Source organism: Oncorhynchus gorbuscha, linkage group LG03 (assembly GCF_021184085.1).
Source record: "Oncorhynchus gorbuscha isolate QuinsamMale2020 ecotype Even-year linkage group LG03, OgorEven_v1.0, whole genome shotgun sequence".
Lineage (NCBI taxonomy): Eukaryota > Metazoa > Chordata > Actinopteri > Salmoniformes > Salmonidae > Oncorhynchus > Oncorhynchus gorbuscha.
This window is the reverse complement of record NC_060175.1, coordinates 20,782,337-20,795,422: the sequence shown is the minus strand read 5'-3', so window position 1 is coordinate 20,795,422 and position 13,086 is coordinate 20,782,337. Positions and strand designations below refer to the sequence as shown.

The window sequence follows — 13,086 nt, the reverse complement described above, 5'->3', positions numbered from 1 at the left end:
AGGTGTGTAAATCATAGAGAAGAGGCAAAGCGAAATTGTTCGCTCTCGATCAAATCTGTCCAATATAAGCCCAATCAATGTGTTTTTATGGGTTTATTTTGGACCTAAGCTTGTTAAGGCAGAGACGTGCATCTCTTCATTATATATAGACCTCTCGTGTAAATGGGGAGATGCACACCGCACAGAAAGAGCGAAAGAGACGAGAACAAAAATACAACACGAGAACAAGCGGAAGTAAACGCTCTGAAAAAAGATAAATCACAACCTCGATTCTTGCGGTACAGGCATTTGGAATATCGCGCAAGAACAAAAAATCAAATTAATCGAACGAATTCAATGTATCGCCCAGCCCTAAAGTGAGATGTGATTATAACTCGATAATATTTCATCTGTTGACAGAAAGTTGAGGATTTGGCTGCGGTTGATGCCATGTCTGCTGGCTTTTCAAACTTTGCTCCACCTCCACCCGCTCCCATCAAGGTAAAGAAAGACTGATACTTATTGTTCCTCAACCCTTCATCGTAGAACTGTCATTAGCATGAGATTGTAAACTGTTATGAGAACCAATGTCAACTGACATAGCACAGTCATAATGACACAGCACAATGTAGCCTATCTTGTTGGACAGCTGACTTGCTAGCCACCTACTGCTAATGCTAATGCCATGTTGTATTTATGATACATACATGACCATGACATATAATTTTAAAATAGTGTCAGCTGTTATAGCTTATAACAACTGATATGTCATGCTAACGTTCTGTAAAGACAGCTTTCTAGTGAAAGCTTGAAATTAGCTGTCCCCTGTTCCTCTCAACTAGAACCTAAGAAACAGTATTTAACAAACCAAATAATCTTTCTCTTTTTCTAGAAAGCTGAAGAGTTTAAGTCTGCACCTGTGACCAAGTGTCCTGCTCCCCCTGTTGACAAGAAAGCTAATGTGGAAAAGGTAAATAACACCAAAGAAAGTAGATCCTACATCCTGCATGACTACATAACATAAGCCATGCATAATACACAATAAACAGTGACAAACGCTTATGTCCAGTGTTAAACTGGGATGTCCAATGTTGCAGCTGATGCTGTGCTACTGTTAGTTAATGTTGCAGCTGATGCTGTGCTACTGTTGTGTTGAGTACTTTGTCATCAAAAATGCTATATTCATGCAAATGGACAACAAACTCTTCTTCATTGGTGGGTGTGTCGGTTCTTTTGCTCCTGGTCTCTTTTAAATGGTTGAGTTATTTTGACTCGCCCTCTAGTGGTGCAGTTGAAGACAAAACTGTTACTGTAATGCTTTATGTATAACTGAGGTTATTTGTTTGCTTGTTTGTTTACTTGTATCAGAAACCCATGAGCACCGATGAGGCTCTGGACTCCCTGTCCTTTGGGTTCACAACCTCTATGGTTCCCATCCCTCAGAAACAGGAGAAGGTGAGACTTTGCACTATTAACAGGTTATAATCACTTATAAATCCATTAGAGCCCTGTTCCCTAAACAATGCATAAGGTTACAGAATGATTATTAGTCCCATAGTCTTTTGAGTGAGACTGAGGTCCTGACCAGTGATTCTGTAAATAAGAAGTGAGGTGTCATTATAACTCAATGATATTTCATCTGTTGACAGAAAGTGGAAGACTTGGCTGCCATTGATGCCTTATCTGCTGGCTTCTCAAACTTTTCTCCACCTCCACCCGCTCCCATCAAGGTAAACAAAGACTGATCATATTTTTCTTCACCCCTTCATTGTAAAACTGTTATTAGCATGAGATGGTAAACTGTTATGAGAACCAATATCAAGTTGTGTCAACTGACATAACACAGTCATAATGACACATAGCACAATGTAGGCTACCTTGTTGGACTGCTAACTTCCTAGCCACCTACTGCTTATCATGTCATGACATATTAATGATGCTTCCAAGATGACCATGTCATATCATTTTGACAGTGTCAGCTGTAATAGTTTATCACAACTGTGATGTAATTTTAATGTTCTGTAAAGACAGCTTTCTAGTGAAGGCTTCAAATGAATGTTCCCCTGTTCCTCTTAACTAGAACCTAAGAAACAGGTTTGTCATATGAGGGCTACAGTTTTTAGGTTGATGGGGTTTGTTTATCTGCTTTAGGATGATGGGGTTTGTTTAACTGGTTTAGGTTGATGGATTTTGTTTACATTCCTATTACTCTACTAAACTGTGACATTGTCATTTTTTCTCTGTTTTCACACAATGTATCCAAGATCATGAATTAACAGAGTGGCAGAGACTCACAGTGCATTGGATGCAGTGGAGGATTTCTACTGTACCATTTTAGCCATTTAGCAGACGCTCTTATCCAGAGAGACTTACAGGAGCAATTAGAGTTAAGTATCTTGCTCAAGGGCATATCGACAGATTGTTCACCGAGTCAGCTCAGGGATTCGAATCAGCAACCTTTCGGTTACTGGCCCAAAGCTCTTAACCGATCGGCTACCTGCCATCTGCTTTACCATTCTGCAATTTTTTTTGACTACATTAGAAAGAGGGTGCTCTTGTTCCTGCATGAGTTCTACCTATGTAGGTTTGGTTGAATTGAGCCCACAGCCATCCAGAAGCTCAGTTGGGTATAGGAGCTGAGCAGTATCACAGATAGTAGCCTAGTGTTGTATTCACTAACCTCTCCTGCTCTGGGTTACAGGTACAGGTGGAAGTAGTTCCCCCAGGAGCTAAGGCAGCCAAAGAGGTAAAACATCTCTCGCTTTTCTCTCTATTATTCGTTATTAGATTTACCAATTTTATTACATTAAACATCTATATTTATTACAGTCAGATAAGTTATTACATTAACCAGTGTTATTGCATTAACCGTTGTTACAGGGTGTCAATACATTGAATTTGCTCTTTTTCTGGTGTATACATTGAGTATTAACTCATCCTTGATTGTAGCCGGCACCCATGCACCCAGCCAAAGCCACACCTCTTACCACGGGAGGAGGCAATATTGTAGGGGAGGTTACAACGCCATGGACAGCTGAAGTACCAAAGCTTCAAGAGTCTCCGGAACAGACAGCCAAGGTAGATGGCAGACAGTCGAGGAGTGTGGGGCCTCTCTCTTTGGATCTTTATTCTTTACCCGACCTGGCTCTCTTTACGCTCACTTCCCCATTCAACACACTCTTCCTGGGTCATTATTCCATGTGTTATGTCTTCCTCATCTCTCCCGTGATCTTGAGGTTTTAGTCATTCTTCCACCCCTTCATATGGTATTCTATCTTCCTCTCATCTCTGCCGATATATTTCAAAACATATCTCTGCTTTGGACTTCCTTACTTCTGGCCTAGAAGGTGTCTGTGTGTCTAAGTGGGAAGTGGACAGACACTTTTACTTTTAAGCTCTATGACTGAGTCTTCCCAGCATGCACACACTTTGTTGCGCTCAACACGTCAAGACAAACCATGTCTGTCACATCTGTTGTCACCACAGAGAAGCCACAATATATTTCCACTTTTACTTTTTCTTCTGGTTGCAGCACACCATATCTAGTATTACTTCTGGGTTTGTTTACCTGGTTTAGGTTGACAGGGTTTGTTTACCTGGTATAGGTTTCACAGTTTTTGTTTACCTGGTTTAGGTTGACAGGGTTTGTTTACCTGGTTTAGGTTGACAGGGTTTGTTTACCTGGTTTAGGTTGACAGGGTTTGTTTACCTGGTTTAGGTTGATGCGGTTTGTTTACCTTCCTATTACTCAACTAAACTGCGAAAACAAATTCTGGTCAGGTACTTCTCTTCTCACGGCACCTTTCCTTTCCATTACCAATGACAGACAAGCTGCTAACAGTCATCCTATCACTCCAGTAAACTGACTGTGAGATTATGCACAGCACTCTGAACTCTTCTCTGCACCTCGTCTAATGGCTTGAACCATATGCGTTTATAGACTGTGCCCACCACATCAAGCAAAGTTGACATGGCTAAAAAGGATCCTGCTAAGTTGGTTACAGCTGTTGCTGCACCAGCTGCTGCGGCTGGAAATGCCTCTCTGAAGGGGCCACAGACTAAGGTAGACTCCAGTTTACTTTGGTGTATTAACCACGCTACAGTACAAGGCTCTTGAGGGTGGGGCTATCCCTGGGGTTTGGGGGCAATCATTGATCACTTGTTCGTTTCCTTGTCATTCTTTCGCTGTTTTCACACAATGTATCCAAGATCATTTATTAACAGTGACACAGTAACAGAGACTCACAGTGCATTGGATGCAGTGAAGGATCTCTACTGTACCATTTTAGCCATTTTGCAGACTCTTTTATCCAGAGGGACTTACAGGAGCAATTAGAGTTAAGTACCTTGCTCAAGGGCACATCGACAGATTGTTCACCTTGTCGGCTCAGGGATTCGAATCAGCAACCTTTCGGTTACTTGCCCAAAGCTCTTAACCGCTCGGCTACCTGCCACCTGATTTACCATTCTGCAATTTTTTTTGACTACATTAGAAAGAGGGTGCTCTTGTTCCTGCATGAGTTCTACCTATGTAGGTTTGGTTGAATTGAGCCCACAGCCATCCAGAAGCTCAGTTGGGTATAGGAGCTGAGCAGTATCACAGATAGAAGCCTAGTGTTGTATTCACTAACCTCTCCTGCTCTGGGTTACAGGTACAGGTGGAAGTAGTTCCCCCAGGAGCTAAGGCAGCCAAAGAGGTAAAACATCCATGTATCTTTTCTCTATGTGGGTTTGATTTTGCACTAAATTGATTGGCATGGAGTTGCATTGCTTGTGATTGAGTTTTGTTGCATCATGTGTAGGAGCTTGCTGTGGACCCGTTCGATGCCCTGGCTGATTCCTTACCCTCATCAGAGTCTTTCGCCCCTGCAGCCCATGTATACACCGGGCCAGAGGTGATAGAGGTACAGAACCTTCACAGAGTGTGTGTGTGTGCACAGTGCAATTTGGATTGGGTTGTGTGTGTGCACCCGGTCACCATGTAAAACAGTGTGTGTTGTTGTATATGTCTCACAGCATGGATTATCCTCAAAGAAGGGAGTGATCTGTGGGGGGAACGACTGCCCACTGCCCCCAGGATACCGATTTGAAGACATGGTCAGTCTTTAAATCACGCTTCCCCTCCAGTGTTCTTCTTCCTCATCATCATCACTTCTGCATCTTAATCCAACCCTCAGCCTTCTGCTGTTAGAGAGCTTTGAGTTTGCATGTATCTTTAGCTTTGTACTGCAGTACTCCCTTTGACATGAGACATTTGACTGGAACCCCTTGGTTATCAGGTCTTCCAACAGAGAGATACGCCCCACCCAGAAACAGCCCCTAGACCATGTCCTATCCCCTGGACACTTGTGTTAATCTGAGACGAATGGATAGGTTTTAGCAATATGGGCCCATTTTCCCCAAGCTGATCAGATGACAAGATGAAGTTACTACCATATCTATCCTTTTATTTCGGGTTTATATGATGGACTAGGATTTGTTTCTGGACTTTGCCAAAAAAGCCTGTATATAGTTACCACACTTTTTAATATTCTTTTGTCATTCTTTTGTCAGAACATGTTCAGATTTAATTTAAATCTAAGCTTACTCAATTAGAATATATCATTCATGTACTTTTATTACATTGAATTACAATGTTAAATCACGTTTTCATAGGCCCCAGTTGCAGAAGTCAAGCCAAAAGATGTCCCGGTAAGTCATTGTATTTACTGCTAGGGAATACACTGTATGCTGGGGAGAAATATTGAGATATTGACTTTTTCCTCTCAATCTTTCTCACATACCCACATACTAATGCATGTGCGTACAAACACACACACACACACACACACTAAAGGTACTAAACAAACCATAGGTCATCCCATGGTCTCTTCTAACAGTTTTGGGTACCTCCTACAGTGTGGAATGTTGCTTTGCAACATTAGACCCACCTCAACCAGCTGGCTCTAGTTCTGCTAAACCCATCCTTTATAAACACACCCACACACTAACAGCAGATTAATAGTCAACACACAATCACTCATTACTCCACACCTATTCACTTATATACACTTGCACACACATTCACCCTCTGGGCCACACCTTGTTTTGTACTGCAGTTCTCTGTGTAGTATACCTCTGCTTCTAAGAGCTTGTTAGGACAGAAGGAAACTATTTTACCCCTGAAGTATGTTGTGTGAGTTGTCAAAAAAAAGAAAAATGAGTTGTCTAAAGTTGCCCGTTTGGTTATAAAGCGTTTTTTATTTTATTACAGTTACATTTTAGTCCACTTCAGGGATTTGAACCAGCAACCTATTAGCCCAATGCTCTTAACCACTAGGCTTCCTGCCAAATCTGATGTTTTGTAAAGAGATTCTGCACAGAGTCCTTTGTGGAATGCTTTGTTGTGATTTAGATTCTAGGAAATGTGATTGGTGGGTGTGTCGGTTCTTTTGCTCCTGGTCTCTTTTAAATGGTTGGAGTTATTTTGACTCGCCCTCTAGTGATGCAGTTAAAGACAAAACTGTTACTGTAATGCTTTGTGTATAACTGAGGTTATTTGTTTGCTTGTTTGTTTACTTGTATCAGAAACCCATGAGCACCGATGAGGCTCTGGACTCCCTGTCCTTTGGGTTCACAACCTCTATGGTTCCCATCCCTCAGAAACAGGAGAAGGTGAGACTTTGCACTATTAACAGGTTATAATCACTTATAAATCAATTAGAGCCCTGTTCCCTAAAACATGCATAAGGTTACAGAATGATTATTAGTCCCATAGTCTTTTGGGTGAGACTGAGGTCCTGACCAGTGATGCTGTAAATAAGAAGTGAGGTGTCATTATAACCCAATGATATTTCACCTGTTGACAGAAAGTGGAAGACTTGGCTGCCATTGATGCCTTGTCTGCTGGCTTCTCAAACTTTGCTCCACTTCCACCCGCTCCCATCAAGGTAAACAAGGACTGATAATATTTTTCTTCAACCCTTCATTGTAGAACTGTTATTAGCATGAGATGGTAAAATGTTATGAGAACCAATATCAAGTTGTGCCAACTGACATAACACAGTCATAATGACACATAGTGTAACGGATGAGAAATGGCTAGCTAGTTAGCGGTGTTCGCACAAAATAGCGTTTCAATCGGTGACGTCACTTGCTCTGAGACCTTGAGTAGTAGTTCTCCTTGCTCTGCAAGGGCTGTGGCTTTTGTGGAGCGATGGGTAACGATGCTTCGTGGGTGTCAGTTGTTGATGTGTGCAGAGGGTCCCTGGTTCGCGCCCGGGTATGGGCGAAGGGAAGGTCTAAAGTTATACTGTTACAATAGCACAATGTAGGCTACCTTGTTGGACTGCTAACTTCCTAGCCACCTACTGCTTATCATGTCATGACATATTAATGATGCTTCCAAGATGACCATGTCATATCATTTTGACAGTGTCAGCTGTAATAGTTTATCACAACTGTGATGTAATTTTAATGTTCTGTAAAGACAGCTTTCTAGTGAAGCCTTCAAATGAACGTTCCCCTGTTCCACTTAACTAGAACCTAAGAAATAATATTTAACAAACTAAATAATCTCTCTTCTTCTTCCAGAAAGCTGAAGAGTTTAAGTCTGCACCTGTGACCAAGTCTCCTGCTCCCCCCGTTGACAAGAAAGCTAAGGTGGAAAAGGTAAATAACACCAAAGGTCCTAAATCCTGCATGACTACATAACATAAGCCATGCATAATAACCAATAAACAGTGACAAACGCTTATGTCCAGTGTTAAACTGGGATGTCCTATGTTGCAGCTGATGCTGTGCTACTGTGGTGTTGAGTACTTTGTCATCAAAAATGCTATATCCATTCAAATAGACAACAAACTCTTCAACTATTCTATGTTATACTTATGTCGGGTTGTGAAGCTGTTATCTATTGACTAGTGTTTGTGTTTCAGTTTGCTGATGACTTCTCTCTGATGTCAGGATTGGACTCCCCACTGGCCACCAAGCCTAAGACAGATGAGGTTTGTCATATGAGGGCTACAGTTTCTAGTTTGATGGTTTAAGTTGGTTTAGGTTGACAGGGTTTGTTTATCTGGTTTAGGTTGACAGGTTTAGGTTGACAGGGTTTGTTTATCTGGTTTAGGTTGACAGGGTTTTTTAAAACCTGGTTTAGATTGATTGGGTTTGTTTACCTTCCTATTACTTCACTAAACTGACAACAAATTCTGGTCAGGTACTTCTCTTCTCAGGGCTCCTTTCCTTTACATTACCAATGACAGACAAGCTGCTAACAAGCTGCTAACCTCCAGTAAACTGACTGTGAGATTATGCGCAGCACTCTGAACTCTTCTCTGCACCTCGTCTAATGGCTTGAACCATATGCGTTTATAGACTGTGCCCACCACATCAAGCAAAGTTGACATGGCTAAAAAGGATCCTGCTAAGTTGGTTACGGCTGTTGCTGCACCAGCTGCCGCCGCTGGAGATGCCTCTCTGAAGGAGCCACAGACTAAGGTAGACTCCAGTTTACTTAGGTGTATTAACCACGCTACAGTACAAGGCTCTTGAGGGTGGGGCTATCCCTGGGGTTAGGGGGCTATCATTGATCACTTGTTTGTTTCCTTGTCATTCTTTCGCTGTTTTCACACAATGTATCCAAGATCATGAATGAACAGATGGGCACAGTAACAGAGACTCACAGATCTTGGAAAGAGTGAAGGATGTCTACTGTATCATTTTACATTTTAGCCATTTATCAGACGCTCTTATCCAGAGGGACTTACAGGAGCAATTAGCGTTAAGTACCTTGCTCAAGGGCACATCAACAGATTGTTCACCTAGTCGGCTCAGGGATTCGAATCAGCAACCTTTCGGTTACTTGCCACAAAGCTCTTAACCGCTCGGCTACCTGCCACCTGCTTTACCGTTCTGCAATTTTTTTTGACTACATTAGAAAGAGGGTGCTCTTGTTCCTGCATGAGTTCTACCTATGTAGGTTTGGTTGAATTGAGCCCACAGCCATCCAGAAGCTCAGTTGGGTATAGGAGCTGAGCAGTATCACAGATAGTAGCCTCGTGTTGTATTCACTAACCTCACCTGCTCTGGGTTACAGGTACAGGTGGAAGTAGTTCCCCCAGGAGCTAAGGCAGCCAAAGAGGTAAAACATCTCTCGCTTTTCTCTCTATTATTTGTTATTAAATTTACCAATTTTATTACATTAAACATCTATATTTATTACATTTAGATAAGTTATTACATTAACCAGTGTTATTTCATTAACTGTTGTTACAGGGTGTCAATACATTGAATTTGCTCTTTTTCTGTTGTATACATTGAGTATTAACTCATCCTTGATTGTAGCCAGCACCCATGCACCCAGCCAAAGCTACACCTCTTACCACAGGAGGAGGCAATATTGTAGGGGAGGTGACAACGCCATGGAAAGCTGAAGTACCAAAGCTTCGAGAGTCTCCGGAGCAGACAGCCAAGGTAGATGGCAGACAGTCGAGGAGTGTGGGGCCTCTCTCTTTGGATCTTTATTCTTTACCCGACCTGGCTCTCTTTACGCTCACTTCCCCATTCAACACACTCTTCCTGGGTCATTATTCCATGTGTTATGTCTTCCTCATCTCTCCCGTGATCTTGAGGTTTTAGTCGTTCTTCCACCCCTTTATATGGTATTCTACCTTCCTCTTCTCTCTGCCGATATATTTCAAAACATATCTCTGCTTTGGACTTCCTTACTTCTGGCCTAGAGGTGTCTGTGTGTCTAAGTGGGAAGTGATCAGGCACTTTTACTTTTAAGCTCTATGACTGAGTCTTCCCAGCATGCCCACACTTTGTTGCGCTCAACACGTCAAGACAAACCATGTCTGTCACATCTGTTGTCACCACAGAGAAGCCACAATATATTTCCACTTTTCCTTTTTCTTCTGGTTGCAGCACACCATATCTAGTATTACTTCTGGGTTTGTTTTCCTGGTTTAGGTTGACAGGGTTTGTTTACCTGGTTTAGGTTGACAGGGTTTGTTTACCTGGTTTAGGTTGACAGGGTTTGTTTACCTGGTTTAGGTTGATTGGGTTTGTTTACCTTCCTATTACTTTACTAAACTGACAACAAATTCTGGTCAGGTACTTCTCTTCTCACGGCACCTTTCCTTTCCATTACCAATAACAGACAAGCTGCTAACAGTCATCCTATCACTCCAGTAAACTGACTGTGAGATTATGCACAGCACTCTGAACTCTTCTCTGCACCTCGTCTAATGGCTTGAACCATATGCGTTTATAGAGTGTGCCCACCACATCAAGCAAAGTTGACATGGCTAAAAAGGATCCTGCTAAGTTGGTTACAGCTGTTGCTGCACCAGCTGCCGTGGCTGGAGATGCCTCTCTGAAGGGGCCACAGACTAAGGTAGACTCCAGTTTACTTTGGTGTATTAACCACGCTACAGTACAAGGCTCTTGAGGGTGGGGCTATCCCTGGGGTTAGGGGGCTATCATTGATCAATTGTTTGTGTCATTGTCATTTTTTCGCTGTTTTCACACAATGTATCCAAGATCATGAATTAACAGATGGGCACAGTAACAGAGACTCAAAGTGCATTGGACGCAGTGAAGGATGTCTACTGTACCATTTTACATTTTTACGTAAATACGGTATTTCATTTTTAGAAATTAGCAACAAAAAAACCAACCTGATTTCACTTTGTCATTATGGGGTATTGTGTGTAGATTAATAAGGGGATAAATTATGTATTCCATTTTAGAATAAGGCTGTAATTTAACAAAATGTGGAAGAAGGCAAAGGGTCTGAATTATTTCCGAATGCACTGTATATAGTGTATAAGCCTTCCACAACCATAAGACCAATTAATATTGTAATTATTTTATCAAAATAGTTTAACCTGCTTTTTTTGGCTATAATTACTAATCTGGCTTTCAAGTCTGTCTGTGAAAATGCCCTTTTTTGTTACAAATGTAAGTAGAACCACGCATAATGCACATTCACTAATAATGACTAACTTCTTATAGTAGGCATTAGGCTATATAACATTTTACATTTACATTTAAGTCATTTAGCAGACGCTCTTATCCAGAGCGACTTACAAATTGGTGCATTCACCTTATGACATCCAGTAGAACAGTCACTTTACAATAGTGCATCTAAATCTTAAAGGGGGGGGTGAGAAGGATTACTTGTCCTATCCTAGGTATTCCTTAAAGAGGTGGGGTTTCAGGTGTCTCCGGAAGGTGGTGATTGACTCCGCTGTCCTGGCGTCGTGAGGGAGTTTGTTCCACCATTGGGGGGCCAGAGCAGCGAACAGTTTTGACTGGGCTGAGCGGGAACTGTACTTCCTCAGTGGTAGGGAGGCGAGCAGGCCAGAGGTGGATGAACGCAGTGCCCTTGTTTGGGTGTAGGGCCTGATCAGAGCCTGGAGGTACTGAGGTGCCGTTCCCCTCACAGCTTCGTAGGCAAGCACCATGGTCTTGTAGCGGATGCGAGCTTCAACTGGAAGCCAGTGGAGAGAGCGGAGGAGCGGGGTGACGTGAGAGAACTTGGGAAGGTTGAACACCAGACGGGCTGCGACGTTCTGGATGAGTTGTAGGGGTTTAATGGCACAGGCAGGGAGCCCAGCCAACAGCGAGTTGCAGTAATCCAGACGGGAGATGACAAGTGCCTGGATTAGGACCTGCGCCGCTTCCTGTGTGAGGCAGGGTCGTACTCTGCGGATGTTGTAGAAAATGAGCACATGTCTCAATATCTAATCTTTAGCTAATCTTTTATATTTCAAGTTTAGCCAGCTTGGATCTATTTGCTAGGTAACAAGGTTGAACAGTTTAATTGTTATGAACACACCCTTTTGTCTGTCTCCAACCTTTTTTAAAAGCATGTTAGCCTGTCCACTTTGTTCAGATGTTAAATTCAGGTGGTCTACCTTATTTCTCAGAATGAGAACGAATTGCCAATATAATAGTTTGTTATGCTTATTGCACATTTATAAAACACTGGCGAGACCGCGAGTACAACAGAATGTGGCTAAAATGCTGCTAGCTCACCCAATGCGTGAGCTCAATCAATTTCTTTCATACTCTAGTTTTAGACGTGTCGGCTCTGCGCGCAATTTGAGTAGTTGAGACATAAAAAGGATATCATTAGAAAAGTAAACTTATCCCCTATGACAGTAAAATAATGTTTCAATGTGTTTTGGTGTCCATATGACCGATTATGTTGCACCAAAACTAAAATGCAAATAGCGAGTTGAAACCGCTTGTCAGAGAGGAAGATGTGATCTCTCAACTTTGTTGGCGTGAGAGGACAGGTGTGTAAATCATAGAGAGAGAGGCAAAGCGAAACGGTTCGCTCTCGATCAATTTGGGTTTATTTTGGACCTAAGCTTGTTAAGGCAGAGACGTGCATCTCTTCATTATATATAGACCTCTCGTGTAAATGGGGAGATGCACACCGCACAGAAGGAGCGAAAGAGACGAGACCAAAAATACAACACGAGAACAAGCGGAAGTAAACGCTCTAAAAAAGATAAATCACAACCTCGATTCTTGCGGTACAGGCATTTGGAATATCGCGCAAGAACAAAAAATCGAATTAATCGAATTAATTCAATGTATCGCCCAGCCCTAAAGTGAGATGTGATTATAACTCGATAATATTTCATCTGTTGACAGAAAGTTGAGGATTTGGCTGCCGTTGATGCCTTGTCTGCTGGCTTCTCAAACTTTGCTCCACCTCCACCCGCTCCCATCAAGGTAAAGAAAGACTGATAATTATTGTTCCTCAACCCTTCATCGTAGAACTGTCATTAGCATGAGATGGTAAACTGTTATGAGAACCAATGTCAACTGACATAGCACAGTCATAATGACACAGCACAATGTAGCCTATCTTGTTGGACAGCGAACTGTAACGGCGTTCTTCGTTTGTAGAAAGAGAGTCGGACCGAAATGCAGCGTGGTGGTTACTCAACAGCGTGGTGGTTACTCAACGGAACGATACATGAAATAACTAATAAATACAAAAACAACAAACGGAACGTGAAACCTATTACAGCCTATCTGGTGAACACTACACAGAGACAGGAACAATCACCCACTAAATACACAGTGAACCCCGGCTACCTAAAT

At 42.2% G+C, this 13,086-nt stretch overlaps 1 protein-coding gene across 1 annotated transcript in view; it reads left to right on the top strand.

Annotated features, from left to right (window-relative positions):
* cast (calpastatin) overlaps positions 1-13,086 on the top strand; it is an 86,209-nt gene that overhangs the window by 61,705 nt on the left and 11,418 nt on the right. Inside the window, 20 exon segments of the mRNA XM_046339955.1 lie at positions 400-480; positions 872-949; positions 1,348-1,434; positions 1,629-1,709; positions 2,681-2,725; positions 2,929-3,057; positions 3,920-4,042; positions 4,632-4,676; positions 4,782-4,883; positions 4,996-5,076; positions 5,635-5,670; positions 6,547-6,633; positions 6,828-6,908; positions 7,552-7,629; positions 7,896-7,964; positions 8,335-8,457; positions 9,056-9,100; positions 9,304-9,432; positions 10,235-10,357; positions 12,631-12,711. Coding sequence (XP_046195911.1) covers positions 400-480; positions 872-949; positions 1,348-1,434; positions 1,629-1,709; positions 2,681-2,725; positions 2,929-3,057; positions 3,920-4,042; positions 4,632-4,676; positions 4,782-4,883; positions 4,996-5,076; positions 5,635-5,670; positions 6,547-6,633; positions 6,828-6,908; positions 7,552-7,629; positions 7,896-7,964; positions 8,335-8,457; positions 9,056-9,100; positions 9,304-9,432; positions 10,235-10,357; positions 12,631-12,711 — 1,704 coding nt within the window.